Source organism: Syngnathus leptorhynchus, chromosome 2 (genome assembly GCF_054491065.1).
Source record: "Syngnathus leptorhynchus isolate UIUO chromosome 2, UIUO_Slep, whole genome shotgun sequence".
NCBI lineage: Eukaryota > Metazoa > Chordata > Actinopteri > Syngnathiformes > Syngnathidae > Syngnathus > Syngnathus leptorhynchus.
The window spans coordinates 17,367,686-17,389,484 of record NC_141196.1 but is presented as its reverse complement, the minus strand read 5'-3'; the positions used below and the strand labels follow the sequence as shown (position 1 = coordinate 17,389,484).

The following is a 21,799-nucleotide window of genomic DNA, read 5'->3' as shown; positions in this document are numbered from 1 at the left end:
TTGAAACCCTAACCCTAATTTGAAATCTTACTTTGAAACCCCAATCCTAGTTTGAAACCCTACTTTGAAATCTTAACCCTAGTTTAAACCCCCAACCCTAATTTGAAACCCTACTTCAAACCGTTAACCCTAATTTGAAACCCTACTTAGAAATCCTGACTCAACTTTTTTTTTTTTCAAAACTCTAACCCTAGTTTAAAACCATACTGTAAAAAACCCTAACCCTAATTTGAAACCTTACTTCAAAAGCCCAACCCTAATTTGAATTTCTCCTTAGAAATCCTGACTCCTTTTTGAAACCATTTTTTGAAACTCTGATCCTAGTTTGAAACCATACTTAAAAACCCTAACCCTAACATAAAGCCCTCCTTAGAAAATCTGACTCATTTTTGAAACCATTCTTTGAAACCCTAACCCTAGTTTGAAACCCTGACCCGAGTAGGAAACCCTACTTCAAAACCCTATCTCGAGTTTGAACCCATTTTGTGAAACCCTAAGCCTTGAAAGCGTAATTTAATTTGAAACACCCTAGTTTGCAACCCTAAATTGAATCCCTAACCCTAGTTTGAAACCCTAATTTGGAAGCCTACCAAGTTTAAAACCCTACTTCCAAACTCTAACCCTAGTTTAAAACCCTAATCTTACTTTGAAACTCTAGTTGAAAACCCTAACCTACTTACAAACCCTACTTACAAACCCTAACTTTTCCTGACTTTTTTGTCGTGTTTAGTGCGGGGGACAGATAGTGGTCCTAATGAAACTGCCGGGCAGGTGTAATCCTCCATCCCAGTGTCATTTCCGCCTATGAATGATTGTCACAGTTTTGCATCACTTGTGTGTCTTGCCTTACACTGCCACCAAACGGTCAGCTTTTGTTAGTGCATGTTTTTTAACCAAAAACAAGATAGAATATTTAATAAAAATTAGTTCTCATATGAGGGGCCGGACAAAGCACTGCTCAGAAGACCCCTCATGACAAAAAAGACAAATGGACCTAGTTTTCCCTTGCCCGGACGCGGGTTACCGGGGCCCCACTCTGGAGCCATGCCTGGAGGTGGGGTTCGAAGGCGAGCGCCTGGTGGCCAGGTCTTTGCCCATGAGGCCCGGCACTAACCCTAACCCTTCTTGGAGTCCCTGGAGGAGGTGCTGGAGAGCACTCCTACTGGGGACTCCATCGTTCTACTGGATGACTTCAATGCTCATGTGGGCAATGACAGTGAGACCTGGAAGGGTGTGATTGGGAGGAACGGCCCCCTGATCTGAACCCCAGCAGTGTTCTATTGTTGGACAGTGGAGATGGTGTGCTGCTGACCTTGACTCGGGACGTCGTGAGTCGGTGGGGAGAATACTTTGAATACCTCTTCAATTCCACCGACACGCCTTCCATTGTGGAAGCAGGGCCTGGAGACTCTGAGGCGGACTCTCCAATCTATGGGGTCGAAGTCACTGAGGTAGTTAAAAAATTCCTCGGTGGCAGGCCCCCGGGGGTGGATGAGATCCACCCGGAGTTCTTAAAGGCTCTGGATGTTGTGGGGCTGTCATGGCTGACACGCCTCTACAGCATTGCGTGCACGTCGGGGATGGTGCCTCTGGATTGGCAGACTGGGGTGGTGGTTCCCCTCTTTAAGAAGGGGGACCGGAGGATGTGTTCCAATTACAGGGGAATCACACTCCTCAGCCTCCCTGGTAAGGCCTATTCAGGGGTGCTGGAGAGGAGGGTCCGTTGGGAGGTCGAACCTCAGATTCAGGAGAAGCAGTGTGGCGTTCGTCCTGGCCGTGGAAGAGTGGACCAGCTCTACACCCTCGGCAGGATCCTCGAGGGTGCATGGGAGTTCGCCCAACCAGTCCACATGTGTTTTGTGGACTTGGAGAAGGCGTTCGACCGTGTCCCTTGGGAGATTCTGTGGAGGGTGCTTGGGGGAGTACGGGGTGCCGAGCCGACTGATAAGGGCGGTTCGGTCCCTGTATCAACAATGCCAGAGTTTGGTCCGCATATCTGGCAGTAAGTCGAATTCGTTCCCAGTGATGGTTGAACTCCGCCAAGGTTGCCCTTTGTCACCGATTCTGTTCATAAATTTTATGGATAGAATTTCTAGGCGCAGCCGAGGCGTTGAGGGGGTCCGGTTTGGGGACCTCAGCATCGCGTCTCTGCTTTTTGCAGATGACGTGGTGCTGTTGACTTCTTTAGGCCGTGATCTCCAGCTCTCACTGGAGCGGTTTGCAGCCAAGTGTGAAGCGGTCGGGATTAGGGTCAGCACCTCCAAATCCAAGTCCATGGTCTTCAGTCGGAAAAGGGTGGAATGCCCTCTCCGGATCGGGAATGAGATCCTGCCCCAAGCGGAGGAGTGGAAGTATCTTGGGGTCTTGTTCACGAGTGAGGGCAGGATGGAGCGCGAGATCGACAGGCGGATCGTGCAGCGTCGGCAGTAATGCGGACTCTGTACCGGTTCATCGTGGTGAAGAGAGAGCTGAGCCAAAAGGCAAAGCTCTCGATTTACCGGTCGATCTATGCTCCTACCCTCATCTATGGTCACAAGCTATGGGTCGTGACCGAAAGAACGAGATCCAAGATACAAGCAGCCGAAATGAGTTTCCTCCGCAGGGTGTCCGGGCTCTCCCTTAGAGATAGGGTGAGGAGCTCGGCCATCTGAGAGAGACTCGGAGTAGAACCACTGCTCTTCCACGTTGAGAGGAGCCAGATGAGGTGGCTCGGGCATCTCATCAGGATGCCTCCTGGACGCCTCCCTGAGTAGGTGTTCCGGGCATGTCCCACCGGTAGGAGACCCCGGGGACCAGCCAGGATGCGCTGGAGAGACTGTCTCTCGGCTGGCCTGGGAACGCCTTGGGATCCCCCGGGATCAGCTGGAATAAGTGGCTGGGGAGAGGGAAGTCTGGGAGTCCCTCCTAAAGCTCCTGCCCCCGCGACCCGACCCCGGATAAGCGGAAGAAGATGGATGGATTCATGGATGGATGGATGGATAGTCCTCATATGACAAGGATTCTTGTCCTTATGTTTTGTAGCAGTCAGGTACAGAGCTTGCTCGCAAAGCCTACAGGATATACCATCAGCCTCGAATGAGGAAGATGTCAGTGGCAGTAATGAAGGTTGAAACTAAGGATGCTGAGTAAGGTGTGGAAACCAAGAAAGACGATCATTAAATCAATATGCAAATTATTTTCACGTCTTTGGCATCATCTTGTGGCGCTTTGGTGACCTGGCAAATGAGATTGCCATTGCTGGGCCATTTTTGTCTTGAGTTGTGTGCATAAATTTGAGTAAAAAGCGGTCGATGGCGGCAGCTAATTACACAACAGGCAGCCATTTGACAGACAGTGAATAACTCTATGAATAAAGTTCCAAGTGCTCAAGCTACGTATTTGTACTGCTTGTTGCAACTCATAATAATATTGCCGCTTTCTGAGCAATTTAGATCGTTGTCTCCTGGCAGACAGTCATCCAAGGTTGGGCTGACCATCTACCATACAAATGCCTGGTGCGTTGGCATCTCATCAATTAGTTTCCTTCATTTTACCCAAGAAACAGGCCCACAAATTTGAGTGAAGCAGCCCAGCAAATCATTTCCAATATAGACAGCAAATGGAAACGAGAGCTCCATGGTATGGGGGTAGGTAGTCAGGAGTCTTGCTTGAATACAAATTCTTTAGAATAAAACTCTTAAAACTCTAAAATAAAATTCTTCTGTCTTTAGAATAAAACATTTGATTCTTGCAGTTAATTGTGTTCAGTGCGTCATATATATTTTAGTACCGGACGGGACCACTGCATGTATATTTAAAAAAATAAATAGTAGCGGTTCTTTATTACTGAGTCGAAAATGTAATAAAATTGGTGATAGGTGAGTACTAATTGGTATTTTTACGTGTTGTGAATTTGTGGCATACAGACCAAGCGTTCCCACACTTGCACGTTAGCATAAAACATTTAATTCTTGCAGTAAATTGTGTTCAGTGCATCATATATATTTTAATACCACATAGGACCACTGGATGTTCTTTATTACTGAGTCAAAAATGTAATAAAATTGCTGATTTGTATGTGTGGTGAATTTGTGACATACAGACCAGCATTCCCACACCTGCACATTCATTAGTCTTTTTCCCCAAAGTCGTTATAATATACAGTACGTAATCATAATCTGTAAACCATTTGCAAAATCAATTTCTATATTGTAAAATGGGTTAGAAATGAAATAGTGCTGATATTAACACTATTCAGGTTGGGTCTTGCTCCCTAACCCCTAGGACTAGCAAAGGTTTTCTATCAAACATTGTCATTAGAAGCTAACCACATGTAGACGGGCAATTTAAATGTAAAATGTAGCAGTAATTCCAAATGCACTGTCGCCATCCACCGGACAGTAGAAGCTTCTACAGCTTATGAATTATTTCTGCGCCCCTAATGGACATGGAAGCAAGATCCACTGGTGAAGATCAATGGTAATACTTTAAAACTCCGTTGCATCCCTTCAGGATGCAAAAGTTCCAGGACAGCTTCCAGGATTGCATTGTGGATTGTGTGTTTATGCATTAAGACCCCCACACTCCTGCTCACTCCACTATTGTGATTTTTAAATCAGCCTAAATCCTTGTAAAAAGCAGTGTAACATTGTCCCCGCAGCAGAGGCGCGGTGTGACCCGAAGGATCAGTGCCAAAGCCTCTGAGTGGCTCGCTAATTCCCCACCAAAGACCTCATCAGCTGTCATCCCGGCTGGAAAGGAGTCGGGAGCAAGGCGGGCAAAGCTCGTCCCATCTGGCAGAAAAACAACGAAACCACTGTTGCAAATTGGCTATTAGTTTTCTGCAAAAAATATCTTCTTTCCTTTACAAAGTTAATGTATGATAATATAAAACAGTTTAAATATTTTCTTTTTAGGGAAGTGCATCATTCTAGATCAGGAGTGTCAAACTCATTTTTTTCGCGGGCCGCATTGTAGTCATAGCTTCTTTCGGAGGGCCATTATGACTGTCAGCCCAAATAAATTTATGAGCACCTCATATTATATACAGTAAAAGCTACAAAACAAATTGACAAATAACTCTTTTTCAAATCAGATGAGTAAAAATTGGTCAAATATTAAAAAAAAAAGATATTAAAAGTGAAGACAATTTGCAATTCTAGTAATGACACGAATTTGATGCACAATTTGTCTTCGCGGGCCACATAAAATGACGTGACGGGCCATATCTGACCCCCGGGCCTTGGGTTTGACACATGCGTTCTAGATTCTAGCATAACATTAACAGTCTGACTTATGATGTTAAAACAGTCCAGTGGCATTTTTTAATGGACGCCCATTAGCCATAGGCTGAGTTGCACTGTGCTAAAGTTAGGTTCCACTTCCCGTCATTTGATGAAATTAACTGGGGAATACGGAAACCATCTTCTGTCACGTCATAGGCCATTTTATATGACATTATTTAATATTTCGAAGTGACGATAAATAGACCTGTATCAATTGAGAAATTCACTGTACTGGAATTCTGTAATTTCCACGCAGTTTTAGCCAATATAGAACAGTGAAGATAGCTTGAAAACCAATGAAATGAACATTGCCAAATATTGCTGCCGCTCGTGATCGCAACTTAGTTGCGCTCCATATGGGGAGGCTGGTGCCTCATAATTTTGATACCGCTATATTCAACAAGCGTATCGCATAGTTTTCAAATATTGTGCAGCTGGATAAAAAAGAAATTATTCTGTGAAATCAGTGATTATAGACACATACTGTAAAGTGGATAACAGTTTCAGGGCTGTTAAATAACAGTAACAAGCTGGCCACTTTTTTTCGTTTACAGAGCAGGATGTCCCAATATTTTACCTCACTCAAGTGTCCACCTTTAAACTCCCTGAGTCAATGACTCCCTTTTCCCTGAAGCTCTGCCCAAACTGAAGTGTAATTCACGATAAATTGACTCTTGCTCTTTGGACTTAGGCCCAAGACCTCTATCCGTTAGCACTAATGGAGGCCAATATATAGGTAAGTGTCCGCTTTCCAGGAAAATCAATATCCAAGTGACCCTTGAGGTTTTTTTTTTCTGTGAATACCCTCTTCCCACCCAAAAAAATCAACAATATCAGTTCAGTTACGCCAAATTTAAACAGAAAGAGACCGAAAGAAAATAAATAGTAATTTCTGATTCAGTAATCAGAACTTGTGATTATAGTTTTATTAATGGAAGTCTATACAAGTTCTATGTGACAGTTTTGTGTTCTTGCTTATAACTGCTAAATGTTTATATCGTACAATGTTGCGCATCCAAGATCTACTGCCTCATAGGATGATTAAAAAAAAGGGTTTTACCCATTAATTAAACGGGATACTATATCAGAACTGACCAAGCATGCCAAAAATATCATCATTATTTTCCACCCATTGGTTTTACAAATTATGAATACAAATTCTGGAATGTTGGTTGAGTTATTCAGATATGGGAAGTTAGTACAGAACTTTATAGAACAAATTCAGTCAACGCCATTGCGTAGCCCCTGGTGAAAGAAGCAGGTAATGAAAGACTTAAACTGTGCAGGAAGCAGCCAACTTTACACTTGGGAGTTGCGTCTGCAGGATGGGGTCTGGCGATTCACTTGAGCTGTGGAGGGATATCTGGTTGGCCTCCATTGCAGCAGCAGACACCATGGAACACTCGTACGCTTGATTGCGTTTGGACCATGTCTCCGATTCTTCGGACTGGTTGTCTCCTGACAGAAAAGCAACGATTATATTCAGGGAACCAGCTGGCCATTCACAAAAGCTTCCACTACCTGTTTCTGATGAGCAGGATGGACATACTGCCCTCCTAGGACAACCCGTTGTCGGAAGGATGCTTCCTTTTGGGTCACTATTTACCGCCGCGGACACCTGCAAAGTTAGATTAGGATACTACTATGATGATTGGAATGCTCATGTGGTCCCTAAATTTGTCCCATGAGTGAGGAAGAGTTGTAATCAAAAACTGCCTTTGAAAAGAATAGTACTCCATTTTGGAAGGCCGTATAGCACCATGGTTTGGTGATATCACTGGCAGAGCTAGGATTTCTTTTCCTGGGGGTAGGGGGGGGGCAATAATGTCAAGTTTTTTTTTTTACAAAGAACCAAAATTCTTAAAAAAATGCTGCTAAAGACTCACCGTGGGTTATCTACGGGGAACTGTGGAAATGTGGGAAAAGTTCCAGGAATAATTGAGAAATATACCCAAATGGGGGGAGAGAGTACCCCCTCCTCTCCAGCTGTACCAGTGGCTAATATGCTTACCTCGTGTATGCCATCTTTTGCAATCCCCAACATGTCCTCATCTGCCACACTGGTCTCACTCACGTTATCTGCTGACGGCTGCTTGCGAAAGAGTCCTCGAGTTCTAAACACAAGAAAAGGAGACTGCACATATTCGAAGTGACAGATATTGCTTTAGAGTACGATTACAACTGAGGTGGGCGACTCGAGTCACATGACTTAACTTGAGCCAGAATGAAATTACCAATTTTATGACATGCTTGCATTAACTTTACCAAAAACCCAACTTCACTTTGTATTTGTGAGACACGACTTTACTTGAAATACTTTTGGTGTAGTGTATACAAGGAAGATTTACTCAAGGAGATATCCGCAATGCAAAGTGTCGTGCATTAATATGACGTATGATTTATTATCCCCAGTTAGTCAGACTGAAGGCTTATGATTTACACATAGAGAATCAAATTTACCCCAACTTCTGGATTATTATACCTCTACATGGAAAGTCTTTCCTTTACAGATAAAACAAGACCTTTGCCAAGGCTAGACAATCATAATTTGTCTCAGCACCAGGATAAGGCAGACTTTCTGATACAACACATGCATTGTTGTAGCTCGCCAGAGATTTAGTAAGCAAATCCAGTGTTTGTGTATTTTCTGTCAATTTGACAGTGCTTCTAGGTAAGTCAATTCTTAAACCAGGGTAGTTGTTCAGTGGTTCATACATATCACTATGCACCAAGTGGCTTCTTTTCTGCCTCCTCTATAGCAAATACACTGAAGCACCAAACTCAAAAAGAGCGCCCAAGTGCACTTGCAGTCAAGTGCGGAATGCAATTTGAGTCTGAGCTATTGGCAGCCACGTGGGGTCATACCTGAGCGGCTCCATTTGATCGCAGCGAAATGGCCTATTTTGATGCGTAATTGCTGTCCAACGAGCTAAACCAGGCATGTAATTGAAAGCGTGCCAGTTCCACAGAGGGGGCACTGCGATCAAGGCAAACGCAAGGACAGAAGTGCGAAGTGGGTGCGAGTCAAGAGTGCGTGGCAAACGCCGACAGCCTCGTCCATAAGCCAGCAAAACAACAGCAAAGCAAATCAGCTGCTTCTCAATAGCTCGAGTGGAAATAAAAGGAAAGTGATGTTCCAGCTGTGTCGTCACTGAGCTACGCAGCGCTACCACATGTGGCCCATCACACAGAGACACTCATCACTTTCGGCGTGCCCAATTTTCATAGGCCTTTTCCAGGTGCTTTCCTTCGTCACTGGAGCAGTAGTAGTGTATCGACTTCCAATACAAAATAGTACGACAGGCAAGGAACAGGAACTGTGTCTCGCCCCACATGGCGAGTGAATATTGTAGCTCGCTGCATACTTTTGTCAGAACATCAAACTTGTTAACTTATTCAAAAGTCTTACCATCGTCTGCCTCATTGATTTCCTACAAAGACGGCTGATGTTGAACTGAACCCTAAAAAGAAAATGTCAAAGCATTCGGCCCCTTCCACACACCTGTTGCAGTAGATGACACAGGCGCCGATGGAAAGCAGGCAAATCAGGAGCACCGCGCACGAGGCGACGACCACGTTCCTTCGCTTCTCCTCCTCGGTCTGCTGCAGCTCCCACCATTCCAAGTCACTGAACTGACAGCGCTCGCCCATGTAGCCGGCCACACAGCTGCAATGGATGACCGTTGAGCAACCCATTACTAATACTATATTTTGCTGGGATGATAATGTCTGGCTAAGGTTTTGAATGAACAATGTGTTGATTATTGTGCTTAAATTTGCCACAGCTTTTTTTGCTCTCAACTGGGGTTCATATGGCGAATTCCCGAGCTGGGCTTAAGCCCTGGAATTTGCCACAAATGGCTTCTGTTATATTTTCCCAGTACTTTATCTTCAATGCTCACATTAATCACTAGGAGGCTGCATTTTAACTATATCCCAGAAAGGAGCGACATGCACTGGTTAGCTCGTCTGCCTCACAGTTCAGAGACTGCGGGTTCAATTTTGGCTCTGGCCCTCCTTGTGTGGAGTTTGCATGTTCTCCCTGTGCTCGCGTGGGTATATTCTGGGTACTCCAGTGTCCTACCCACGTTCCCAAAATCGCCCATATGTGTGAGTGCGAGTGCGAATGATTGTTCTTTCGATGTGTGCCCTGCGATTGGCTGTCAACCAGTTCATGGTGTCCTCCACCTATTGCCCGATGACTGCTGGGATAGGCTCCAACATGCCCCTGACCACCGTGAGGACAAGTGATACAGAAAATGGATGTGTGCCAGAAAGATCGAGACATGGCTGTGGATCCTTCTTTACCAGTTTGCAGAAGAAGCTCTAACCCCCACCTCCAGTACGTATACTCTTTGCTGGCCACCAACAAGAGGGCGATTCTGCCAAGCCTGTGTGATAATATGTGACCTTGCAGTCTTAACGGAAATCATCTAATATGTATATGTGCAAAGAGTTTCATAAAGAAGGGAAGGATAGTGAAAGCAAGATAAGGGGCACAGCAAGATAATGGCATAACTCAAGCTATCTCATTATGTGTTACAGAGAGGCTTCTTCTAAAACTCCTTCAAACCAATTTGGCTGACTCCGTGTTGCTCATCTGTTGAAGATACGAGCTTCTGATTTGGGCGAATGCTCTGGTAGAAGTTGGTCAAAGTACCATAATTCGCCAAAACAGCTACCTCAAGCCAAAATGTCACGCTTTGTTTAATTTCGTGCAATGGGCATTACAATTGTTTAAGTCATGGCATGACGGATTTGTAAAACCAGTTTGTCCAATGGTGAAATTGGTGTCAAGCATAGGTAATCATTCAATTTCAACTTGGTGGAGGAGTACTGTTGGAATGTTGAGTTCCGCCATATTGGCAATTCCTTTTTTTGGAAGAAACAAACACACGCATGTCTAATAATAAACATAGTGTAAGTGTATCGTATGTTAATCTTTTTTTAAATGGGTCAAATCCCAATGCACGTGTGTGCATACACGCAATGGTGACTTGTGTACCCAGATTCCCTACAGTACTGTCGTTTGGCTTTAAAATGCAGCTGCAACTTTGACAGAACAATAGTGACCCCTACTGGTTAAAACAGTTCATTATAACCAGGAGCTTTTCTATGATGGATGTTTTTGATCAGTTACAGGAGTTATTATGTTAACAAGACAAAAAAGGTGAATTACTTGCAGGCATAGGACTCCACCTCAGGGAAGTAGAAGCAGATGCCCTGGTACAAGCAGTATGACTCATGGGTGGAGGGGCAACTCTCAACAGAGTCTCCAGGGTGACTGGTCGTCATCGATGGCGGCATTTTGCGTGAATCTAGAACAAAACAAACAGACAGAAAAAGGCATGATGACATGGAATACAAGTGGAATTAGCTGCAAACACTCCTTGACATGTCTGCCTGTTGCTGTGGTAACCAGTCTGGCACTTCCAGAAAGCACCTTTTGTGTTTTTATCCAGTTTTCATTCATCAGGATCTAGCATGGAACACTCATTGCTGCAATTTAATGACAGATAACATGCCACACGTTCCACTACATGTTATAGACAAAAATATTAGGACGCCATCGAAATAAGCATTTGTGAAATCAAAGTTGCCACACCCATACTTTTCATGGTGACAAGGTTCAAAATGCAAAATCCTCTCACGGGATTGGGGGTAATACCCATGAGGGTTGTGGGCTTTTCAACACACACATTTTTCCTGGGGAAAATGCTTAAATGCTGGAGAGCATTTTCTGTTGCTCTTATGCTCGAGTGATGTACTAACTATACCAACCCACACACATATGTCCATCCCCGATGAAACCTTCGAGACAAGAGCAGGCCGGGCCGCCGGCATTCAGGCGACACTTGGCGTTGTGACCGCACGGCTCTGCTGAATAACACTCACGCTCGTCTGTGGACAGAAATAATTACATAATTATTTCTGCGATAATCTTGCGATAATTGAGTATTACAATTGAAAGGAACAGCTTTCCATTATGTTTGATATATATGTTGTAGTTACCTGACACCATCTTGTCTGTGAATGTCTTGGCTTCAACATCCGAGTCCACGGCAGCTTTGTTAGATGGCGTTTGCGGTGTGCTTTCATCGTTGACTGCTTTGTCTGGAAGTGATGTCACAACCACGGGCTTGTTGTCTAACCCTAGCCCAGTAAAAAACTGAGAATCCAACATTTACAGCACAGAGCTTACCCCTAACCCCACTAACAGTAACACTAAACAACCCATAACCCAACCCATTACTCAACTCTTAACTCTAACTAAACCCAGAATCCAACCCCCAAGCAATCCCAAACCCAGATTCTTACTCGAGCCCCAACCTTTACTCCAACTCTTAAATCGAACCTCAAACACAAATCATAACCCTAATCCCAGCCAAAAAAAAACCCATTGAGGAGTGGTTCAAACTAAATCGACTTCCTCGTACCAAGATGGAGCAAATTCAGAATTGTTCATCTTGATTATTTAATTCCATGTTGATTTTGAAAACTGTGATTGGAAAAGTATATGTTGGGAAATTCCAGCAATCTCAACGGGAAGAAACTTCCAATTCGTTTTCAATTCATGCTCAATGGGTGGATCCTACCCCAAACCCCAACCCATATAGAGTTACAAAATAATTCTTTGTTTACTTGCTGTATTTGGTTTAGCAAGCGGATGCACCACCACAAGGGAGGCAGGTTGGACCAGGTCACCAAGGAGACGTTTCAGTTCCCTCCCCGTTCGCTTGTGGACGCTCATCAGCTGCTGGTCCTCCCTATCCACCATCCATAGCCTGTCCTCGAACACAGCCAGGTCAAATGGTTGGCCTGAGACAGTCAGAGGAGGACATCAAGGAAGATAGGTGGTACGGGTGAGATTCAATCATTAGGTACAGATTTAAAAAAAGACCATCGCCATTTCATAACCTCACCTACATGGTTCTCTAGCAAGATCCGTCGCTTAGAACCGTCCAGAGCGCACGTCTCTACCCTGTTTCCGTCGCACCAGTACAAACGACCATCTGCGAAGTCAATGGTCAGACCTCCGGGCGACACCAGGCTGGTATTCACGATCACTGTGCGGTCCGTCCCATATAAAGAACAGCTTTCCACTATAGGTTGATGTCCAATATCCGTCCAGAACAACTTCCTCAAAAAATGAAACCATGTGTAGAATATATATGACGTTTTCATTGAAAAATGCAATATACATAATGCAAATACAAATAGCAATACAGTTTGTTGTCAAACTGACTTTTCCAGAGGATGAACTGTGATGGATGTTGGCTTGTCGAGTCCACTGCTTACTACAGTTGTCACATTGAGTCCATCCAAGGTACTGCTAACCACTGCTGGCTTTCTGAAAGTGTCACATTTAAACCCTTTACTTTAAAATGAGTCAGCATAAATGGTGTTAGTTTAAGATTATTTTTCACAGCTGGAAGTGTCACATTTAAATCATTTAATTAGTTCTAATCCTTTAGAACAGGGGTGTCAAACTAATGTGTGTCACGGGCCACATCGTAGTCATAGTTTTCTTCAAGGGCCATTATGATGCCTCATATTCTATTCAATATAGACGACACAAAAAATGATGAATAGCTAGTTTTGAAATCAGAGCCCAGTAGTAGTTTATTTATTTATTTATTTATTTATTTATTTATTTATTTATTTATTTATTTATTTATTTAAACTGTTCAGATATTTCAAAATGATGAATGCTAATAAAAATTCTAGCAAAACCTTTATATTTTTAAAAGTGAAGACAATTTGTAATTTTTGTATTGACTCATGGAGTCAATGCACAGTTTGTCTTTGCAGGGCACATAAAATAACGTGGTGTGCCATGTCTGGCCCTCGGGCCTTGAGTTTGACTCCTGTTCTTTAGAAGTACAATATCGGTGGGAAACGTTTTAGAAACACTTGCCCAATCAATTGAATGCAAATTTGGAACTTGCTTAATCTCATGATAAAATTGTCCATTCACACACCTCATAACAGTCCAGTACATCTTGCGATGGATCCAGTCGACAGCCAGCCCGTTACTCGAGTCTGGACCGTCGGTAACAAGGCGTCGTCTGGGCCCGCCGTTCATATGAACCCGTTCGATGATTTTCTGAGATGTGCTGGCAAAGTACACCTTTAAATGCAATGAAAGCGCACATTCAATACACTTAGCCCGGTTTACTGCAACCAAATGTAAAAATAAAACTGGGAAGTGTTCACTTACAAGACCTGTACACTAGGGTCACTGCATGCCCATATCTAAACAGGACCCTGTACGCTGTGCGTCTCGATTACAGCACAAACTGCGGAGCTCGATTTCAACTATGCATTATGTTTTTTCATCCAACACACTTGATTCATATGATCAGATGATCGGAAAGCTCTTCGGGAGCCTGATAATGATCCTGATCATTTGAATCAGGTGTTTGGGAGAAGAGAAACGCCTAAAACATGCAAAGCACAGTCCTCAAAGACACCTGTCTTGAAAGTATTTCGAAACTATCCTTGTAAGCGTTTTTTTTCTTACATGGTTTGAGACTGGGTCATAGTCCAAAGATCCAATTGGTCCTCTGGGCTCATCCACAAGGGTTTGGCCCTCAGTGCCATCACCGTGTATTGTCTGCACAGCCACCAGAGTGGCAACAAGCAGATATGGTGGTGGTCCTAAAGCATCAATCAAAAATTCATGTGCAAAGTTAATAAAGGCGTGTCGTGTTATTAATCAGCTGCTTCACAATACTACTGTGACGCACCAGAGGCAATGCAGCGCTTGCCATCTTCATGGAGCTGGTAGCCAGGCAGACAATCACATCGCCACCTAGTAGGGGAGATAGGAATGCACAGCTGACTGCAGCCTCCTTTGTCTGCAGAGGAGCATCCTGCAACAGTAAAAATAACAAAAGTCCACTCACTATTGCCCTAATAGGAAATGTGTAGTAATATTGCAATATTCATCTTGTGGCATTGATAGTTGGAGACATTTACGAAGGAGCAGCCATAGGTTGTCGCCTGCCACCATGGACGCAGGCACCCAACTGAGGCACCCCGACTGCTTTCCAGGCGCTTAAGTGGTTAAGATGCCATGCTAAGAACGATATTTTATATTAAGAAAAACTCGACTTAGCCTTAACCCAAAACCGATCTTCAACCTAGTCCATACTTCACTCTGACTACTACTATGTACTGTTACAGGACAATTGTATGCTAGACATTGTTATCAACATTATTATCTCACCTTTCCTTCTCATCTAAAGAAAGAATAGTTTATTTTATTATTGTTATTTAATTTTATTTGTATTGATTCATTGCACAGAATTCTGTAAATTGGTACCTGTACAAGCCTGTCCATCTTCGTTTAATACAGAACCCTTTGGACAAACACACACGGGCCCCTCATCAGTTGCTAGACAACCATGACCACACTCGGTGGTGTTGCCTTCACAGGATATGATCTCTGACGAGAAGGGGAAAAACATATTGACAAACACAGAAATGTTACCTTGACATAAAGGTTGATAAAAGATGCAGCATACATGATGTTGACTACACGTTATTTTTTGACGGCAAAGTATTGCTAAGTTCCGGTGTCTAAGCAGCAACAAGCTCCTTATGTGAAATCCCTTCATGAAGTCAACTTGTAATCCTGTTGAAATAGGTGAAAGTGTCTTGGGAAGCAGACTAGAATGCTTAACTCACACTGGATGTACACATAATATGCACAGTAGTAAGTTATTGGTTTTATACCCACTGTGATCTTTTCTCATGTTAAACACGGCAAAGGTTGCCTGCTAAACACTTTTGAATGTACAAAGCCATTGGTCAATTATGATTCCTATCACCTTCTCATCACTTTGTCTTTGGTAAACTTTATTTAAGGGACAAGTAACAGCAAATACAATGTAATGACTCTTCCTTAATGGAAAACGAGTGTCAAGTTGTCAATATGTGTGCACAATACAAAGTGACAGTGTCTTGACCCCAGAAGCAATGGGTTGCTCCCGAACAATGTCAGGACAGTCTAGTCATCTGCAATCCAACATTTTTATTGACTCTGTGCAGTTAAGGTTGAGTCTGCAAGACAAAAGCTAAAGACACAGACTAAAAAGTGTCCGATTTAAATTGACAAGCAATCTATATTTACATAAAACAAGTATCCCAGTACTACCTCTGCATGTTTTTTTATCCGGTAGAAGGGCGTATCCATTGGGACAAGTGCAGAAATAAGACCCTGGGATATTCTCACAGCCAAGAGAGCAGCCATGGTTCCAGTGGGCACATTCATTCACATCTAAGGTACACATCAGTAAATCGGTTTGTTTCCAAAAGTTAAATTTGCATCAGCTTTGGTGTGGCATCTTCAGTAAAAAGTCTTACCTTCACAATAGAAGCCATTCTTACTGAGAGCAAAGCCTCCGCTGCACTTACAAATTCCCTGCTCAGCTGTACTGGAGCACACATTGATGCAGTTTCCACTCTGTTCATCACATCCTGATTGATAAGAGTTAGCATAGAGATTGGATTATGGTTTCCACCACTACAAGAAACAATAAAAATTTGTCAAGTACAACCTTGAAGCAGTGATGGCGAGTCAGCCATTGGCTGCTTGTCAGGATGAACCACTTTGATATCAACCGGGACCTTTGCCATTTGTTTTAAGTTGACGTGCAAATCCTCACCGCCCGTGTACTTGTTGACTCTTTTTATTGCTCGGGACGCAGCGTCAGTGTAATACACATGCTTGTAGAAAAGTGTTATTCTCAGCGAATTGGACCTGAGCAAACAAGAGAGAAGTGTGAAGCACACAAGTGAAAAAAGGGAAGGGATTGAAAATAACTTTGATGTGTTTACTGAAGGGGCTGATCTATGATGTGTAGGGCTTTGCCGTTATAGTCTGAGGAGGCAATGGCACTTTCTCCTTGCAGACCAAACTGTACCCAGAACAATCTTCTATCTCTGTGGTCGATGGACAGTGCCTTCAACTGCTGCGAGGTTTTAATCAGCCTCACTTTCACTTGTCCTATAACATCACACCGATGGACGCTTGGGATCATTCCACCAGAGAGCCAAAACAAAAACCTGTAAAATATAGTACTTGTTAATTTGCTCAATTAAGAAAGATATTCATAGTGACAATTTGTCCATATTTCATTTTATTTTTTTACATTTTATTTTTTCATTTTCTTTTTTACTTGTACTTTATACTTGTTGATTTGCTCAATTAAGAGAGATATTCATAGTGACAATTTGTCCATATTTATTTTCATTTTATTTTTTTATCTTATTCTTTTAAATTATAGTGATGAAGATGAGGAGGGAGGTAGATCAATGGAAGGAGACCAGTCAGAAGGGATCAGTAAACTTTAGGGCTGACATGTCCAACCTCTTCAATATGTTTAATCCTTTGTTGTGCGAAAAAACAAGGACTCCATAATGTGAAACACAATAATATATAAGGAAGTTTGCTCAAGGTAGGTGATATTGCCAGACAAACAAAAGAGGGGCACCTGGTTGTGTTGAGTGTTTGTATTGTATCTCAATCATCGTAATGAAAATGAGGAAGCATTTACAACCGAAACACAGGGACCATAGGAACTAAAAGTTACAGTATACTATCTTATTATATTTCTCGGTTGTACCCTGACATGGTTAGGTGTGAGACGTTTTTTGCTGGTCATCTCGAGTATCATGCATACCGCAAAAGCTGACTAGTGTTACCTTTTAGTGGGGTCGATGACAATCGAGCTAGGCTGAGTCAAGTGCCTCACAAGAGTCTTTTCACTTTTGCCGTTTGTATCCATCCTCTTGATTTTGCCCTTTTCCCTGCTTGTCCAGTACACGGCATTCCGAATCCAGTCCACCGCAAGGCCAGAGATGTGTCTATCAGATGAGTAAAGTTTCTGCAGAAAATAATTTTCAAAATGTAAGCAATCCCAAATATAATTGATCTGACTAATCTTTTCGAGATGTCCAACAATCAGATCTTTGCTGAGCATGATCGAAAGTGAGTGAGTGGGGAAAACTGTTCATTGGTATGTGTGTAGCTCATTTAAATGGACTGAATCCATTGATCAATAGCTTCAACGTCACCTCTCTTTGCAGGCCTCTCACGGATGTCTTGTAGATGATTCCAGCGTGCTTGTCCGCCCAGTAGATTCGTTCTTCACGGAAATGGAAATCAAGCAGGATGGACGATGCCACCCCAGCCACCAGGCGTCTCTGGTTCTTCCCATCCAGGTCCATCCTGTGTATGGCTTTACCATGGCCGAAGATCAGAAAAGGCTGCGAAACTGACCACAAGGTATGATTTTCATCTCTGTCTTCATAGCAGCTTCAAATTCAAGGCTGCAATGGGTTGAAGTTCTTGCTGGTTAGTGAATAAACCCTTAGCCTATAGTAACAAATAATAGTCGACTTTCCATTCATTCGGGATGTTGGGAGAACTGTGGCAACCTGAGACTTCATTGATATTCCAGCAATGTCGTGAAAAAAAGAGTTATTGAGGTTGCCTCAATAGTGACAGACCTTGACAAGTTGTGTCTGCTCTGTTGTTCTATCATGGTAATATCACTACGTGCAACCATGGATACTGCCTCAACTCTGCGGAATGAAGAAAAACAATGAGCGATGGGCGACAAACAACATAATGAAATCGAGGTTCATGGGACGGTCAACATTATTCTTAAATTTGTAGGTTGCAATCCTCCAACACTATGAGGACGCATGTGTCATTTTTGGGGGTCCCAAAATTTGGAATTTGATTACAGTCCACTTGCCTATCTGAAAGACCAAATTGTCTGTGTTGTAGACATATTCAGCAAGACTTTAAGTTATTTATGTTTGTATGTATGTATGTATGTATGTATGTATGTATGTATGTATGTATGTATGTATGTATGTATGTATGTATGTATGTATGTATGTATGTATGTATGTATGTATGTATGTATGTATGTATGTATATGTATGCACAATATGCATATGAATGTTATTATTAATAACATTTAGTTGTGTGAAAGCACTGATCATGTTAAGGATCTGTGACAATAATGAATAGATAAAAACTGCCCATATGTGTCACTACATACAGATCTATAAATCTCTGCCAGGTTTTACATTTTCAAATGATCACTTCTCAAACATTTCTTGAAAATCACAAATTCCCGTCACTGGTAAACTATTTTTGGAAAAGGGCCCCCTGGGTTACTGATGTGGTAGTTGGAGGCTACCATGTTGGTGACCCCTGATCTATACCATGGTCAACAATGATCAGCACGTCTGCAACCAGAAAGACCAAAATTCATTTATTTGGTCTTTTCTTAAATAATCTTGGCATTGGAGTAATTAGATAAATTTTAAAGTGATGAAGTTACATTACTTTAGTATTTTGGTACTTGAAATATATCACTAGCTACATTTTTAAATGGGTAACTGTATCAGAATACGTATTTGAATTACCCCCCCGCCCCCAACCCTGAAAGTCAGTTTAACAAGAGAAGAAAGTTGTATTTCAAAAAGTGACTTTTATAATTACAACTTTTATTCTTGCAATATTAGTAGTACATCTTATGTTTTGATCAAGGTGCCTGTATTCATTGAAAAATAAGACTAGATTCTCAAAAATGTAATAGTGAATCAAACTCACCAACACAGCTGCCGTTTCTGCCCGCCCGTGTCAACCTCTCGTTCCAGCAAGCAGTGCCCAAGGCCAAGGCACCACTATTTTGCACCGTGAGATAGATTAGTGCTGCCGTGAGCGTCGCAGCCAACATAATCCCGTTTACTTTCCCTCAGGCATTCCCACATACAGCACCAGTGTGGAAGATTTTCCCTGAGCCAAGCAACATTCGCACAAGGATCGTTTGCATGTCACTCGATGGCGAGAGTTAGGCGGGAGGAGACCTTACGCCCTCTCGTATGTCCCAAGTCTCAAAGTGAAGATGCTAGAAAATAGAGTGCGTAGCCTTCCTCGCGTTGGCCCCCATGCTGCCAGTCTGTTTTGGAAGCAAAGATTGAAATTCCTGACACCCCCTTGGTAAATTTTGCACATGCAACCCCAGCGCTGGAGCGAAACCTCCTTTTAGTCAGCGTCTCGAGCAGAATGTGGAAAATGCCAGCAATGAGAAAGGTCCCACACAATAACAATTTGGCCTCACACCTCCCTCTTGAGAGACATGTCCCTTCCCCATGTAACTCATTCCTGATTGTCTGGGAGAGTTAAATGTCGAGTCTCATCCATCTTGTATAGCTCTTGTGCTTAGAAATCTCACAAACAGTGTTGTACAGTATGGAAATATTGATGATGTCATCTCTACAACACACAACATATGCAGTCGTTGTTCTGGCATCAATAGATGAACAAGGATGCATATGTAGTTAATAAATAAGTGATTTCAAACCAATTGAGCTAAATTCGATAATTGGTTGGGAATCACTCCTCTCGGGTGAGCAACATCCGGAGAGCCGCAGATGAGGTAGTTTGGCGTGCCTCCTGGTGGCCCGAGGAATATCTAGGTCACGCCGGAGAGACTGGCTTGAGAACATCTCCCCTGGAAGAGGTGCAGGTAGTGGCTGGGGAGAGGGAGGTTTGGGGTTCCCTGTTCGTTGGTGACCCTGCAAACCTACCCCAGACAGGTGAAAAAAAATTGATGGATGGATCTCTATCCTAGGTTCAAAGATAAGATGGAGTCACTCTGAGTTGACTCTTTGGCGAGAGAAACAGGTTATACCTTCACCTGGTCACCAGCCAATAAGCGATCCATCCATTTTATCCTCACTAGAGTTGTGGGTGTACTGAAGCCTATCACAACTGACTTTGGGTGGCCACAGCTCCCCAGAACCTGGCCTGATCACCAGCCAATGGCAGGGGGCATATAGACAAACAAACATTCACACCTATGGACAATTTGTCGACCTTAAGGACCCTAGCATGTTTTTGGAATGAGAGAGAAACCCAGAGTACTCAAAGAACATCCATTGGATGGGCACAAAAGTACTACATTGGAGAACCTGACCCAGAGATTTGAATCCCAAACATCAGAACTATGAGACAGACGTATGAACCACCAGGGTCAAATTCAACTTTGGTATACACAATTCCTAAATGACATGTTAGATAATGCCACAGACAATAGACTTGTTTTCTGATCCCAGCGCGACAAGTTGTCCCTGCGGCTCCTCGGTCCCTGCTCGGAATGAGTAATTTCTCGAGAACGGCATGGGCTCAGCGCATTATCCCTAATTGTTTGGAGAACAACTAGTAAATGTCAGGGACCAAAACCTCTATTCATAGGCATTGTGACTACGAGTCATTGTCAGCTCCCAATTCACAAGTAACTTCGTAGAGCAGCATTGGAAGATTTACGCAGTTAGTCTTTTAGCCCCGCAGTGGCCCAGGCGATGACCTTTTCTCACAATTCTTCTTCCTCCTGCCCTGATAGATGATGAACAATGAAAGGGGTAATATGTTTGCTCTGTCTCGCTTTTAATCTGTTTTAGGCATCCCTGGAGCCACATTTCTTCTTCTTCATTCTGGAGGTGGCTAAATCTAAACTCTTTAGCTCAAATAAAGCTTTTTCATGGTTCCAGAATCCCAATCTTTATGCCCTCTAGCACAGGGGTTTTCAAACTTTTTAGGTCCAGGGATTCCTTACGGGGAGACCTTTTTTCCCCCCAAGGAGCCCCTTAGATCCTTAACGCTAATTAAACAGTGCAAGCTTAAGTAAAAATGTGCCTATTTTAAGAAAAAAAGTCAAAATGTCACAGTACATTTTGTAGGGAACATATTTTTCCAAAGTCAATAGAATTGTTAAAAAAAGAAATCCCACGAAAGCAATTGTAATCTGTAGAAGAAAAAAGATATTTTGTCATGGAAAGAAGATAAAGTAATTTTAGAAGCGTATAGTCAGATTTTTTCAAGGTTACAGATACCGGTAAATATTGCTATTCAAGCCAAAACTTAATGAGGGAAGAAAGTTATATCTTAACAAGTGAAGACCTTTTTTTCCGGAAAAAGACAATTTAATCTCTCTACATTCCTGAAAATGTATGCCTTTATTCTCAAAAAGAAAATACAACATTCCAGTAATTGTAAGCCTTTTTGCTTTTAGTAGGTTATTATGGTTTTATTGGCATGAAGGGACCTTCAGCTGTAGGTTTGCACTTTTTAAAATCGTGAGAAATAATATTAATAATGTATGGCAATTTAACTACAGCTCACAGACCTCAGATTGAGAACCACCGCCGTAGCAAAATGAAACATTTTTTAATTCATTTTTCTAATGATGCAAGGCCTGCGGCCTACTGTGAACCCCACCTACTTATTTTATTCATTCAGTTCATATGGTCCAATCAGAAGTCTGCCCTTCCAACCAATTTCACTAATCTTCTAATTTTTCATTTTTTCAAATTATGATTATTTGACAACATGTAAGCTGAATTTAGTTTTATTATAACAAAAAACATCATAGTCTTGAAAACAAATATAGTACATGTAAAAATGAACCATTCAGATGAGTCACATTCTATCAACATTTGTCGGG

General features: G+C 42.6%; 1 protein-coding gene across 2 annotated transcripts; it reads right to left on the bottom strand.

The window, feature by feature from the left end:
• Positions 1–6,240: 6,240 nt before the first annotated feature.
• egf (epidermal growth factor) lies at positions 6,241–19,285 on the bottom strand. 2 transcript variants are annotated; one of them, XM_085906084.1, is made up of 21 exons: positions 18,904–19,285; positions 17,349–17,548; positions 16,977–17,158; positions 16,110–16,337; positions 15,830–16,032; positions 15,636–15,749; positions 15,427–15,549; positions 14,593–14,715; positions 14,015–14,140; positions 13,789–13,925; positions 13,247–13,395; positions 12,511–12,615; positions 12,188–12,405; positions 11,907–12,083; positions 11,277–11,417; positions 11,046–11,165; positions 10,444–10,582; positions 8,767–8,931; positions 7,276–7,378; positions 6,786–6,882; positions 6,241–6,722 (listed from the first exon to the last, which is right to left on the bottom strand). In XM_085906084.1, the coding sequence occupies exons 1-21, from the start codon at positions 19,028–19,030 to the stop codon at positions 6,538–6,540; spliced, it is 3,162 nt and encodes a 1,053-aa protein (XP_085762210.1). In that variant the 5' UTR covers positions 19,031–19,285; the 3' UTR covers positions 6,241–6,537. The 2 variants fall into 2 exon arrangements, with proteins under 2 accessions (XP_085762210.1, XP_085762211.1); XM_085906085.1 differs by having other exon boundaries at positions 11,277–11,426; positions 11,919–12,083.
• Between the last annotated feature and the right edge of the window lie 2,514 nt (positions 19,286–21,799).

Excerpts from the sequence above, each read along its gene's own strand:
- egf (XM_085906084.1), bottom strand. The coding sequence starts at position 19,030 with ATGTTGGCTGCGACGCTCACGGCAGCACTAATCTATCTCACGGTGCAA. Across the intron at positions 15,750-15,829 it reads CTCGCCATCACTGCTTCAAG|GATGTGATGAACAGAGTGGA; the intron begins GTTGTACTTGAC and ends CTTATCAATCAG. Across the intron at positions 6,723-6,785 it reads ATCCTGCTCATCAGAAACAG|GAGACAACCAGTCCGAAGAA; the intron begins GTAGTGGAAGCT and ends CTTTTCTGTCAG.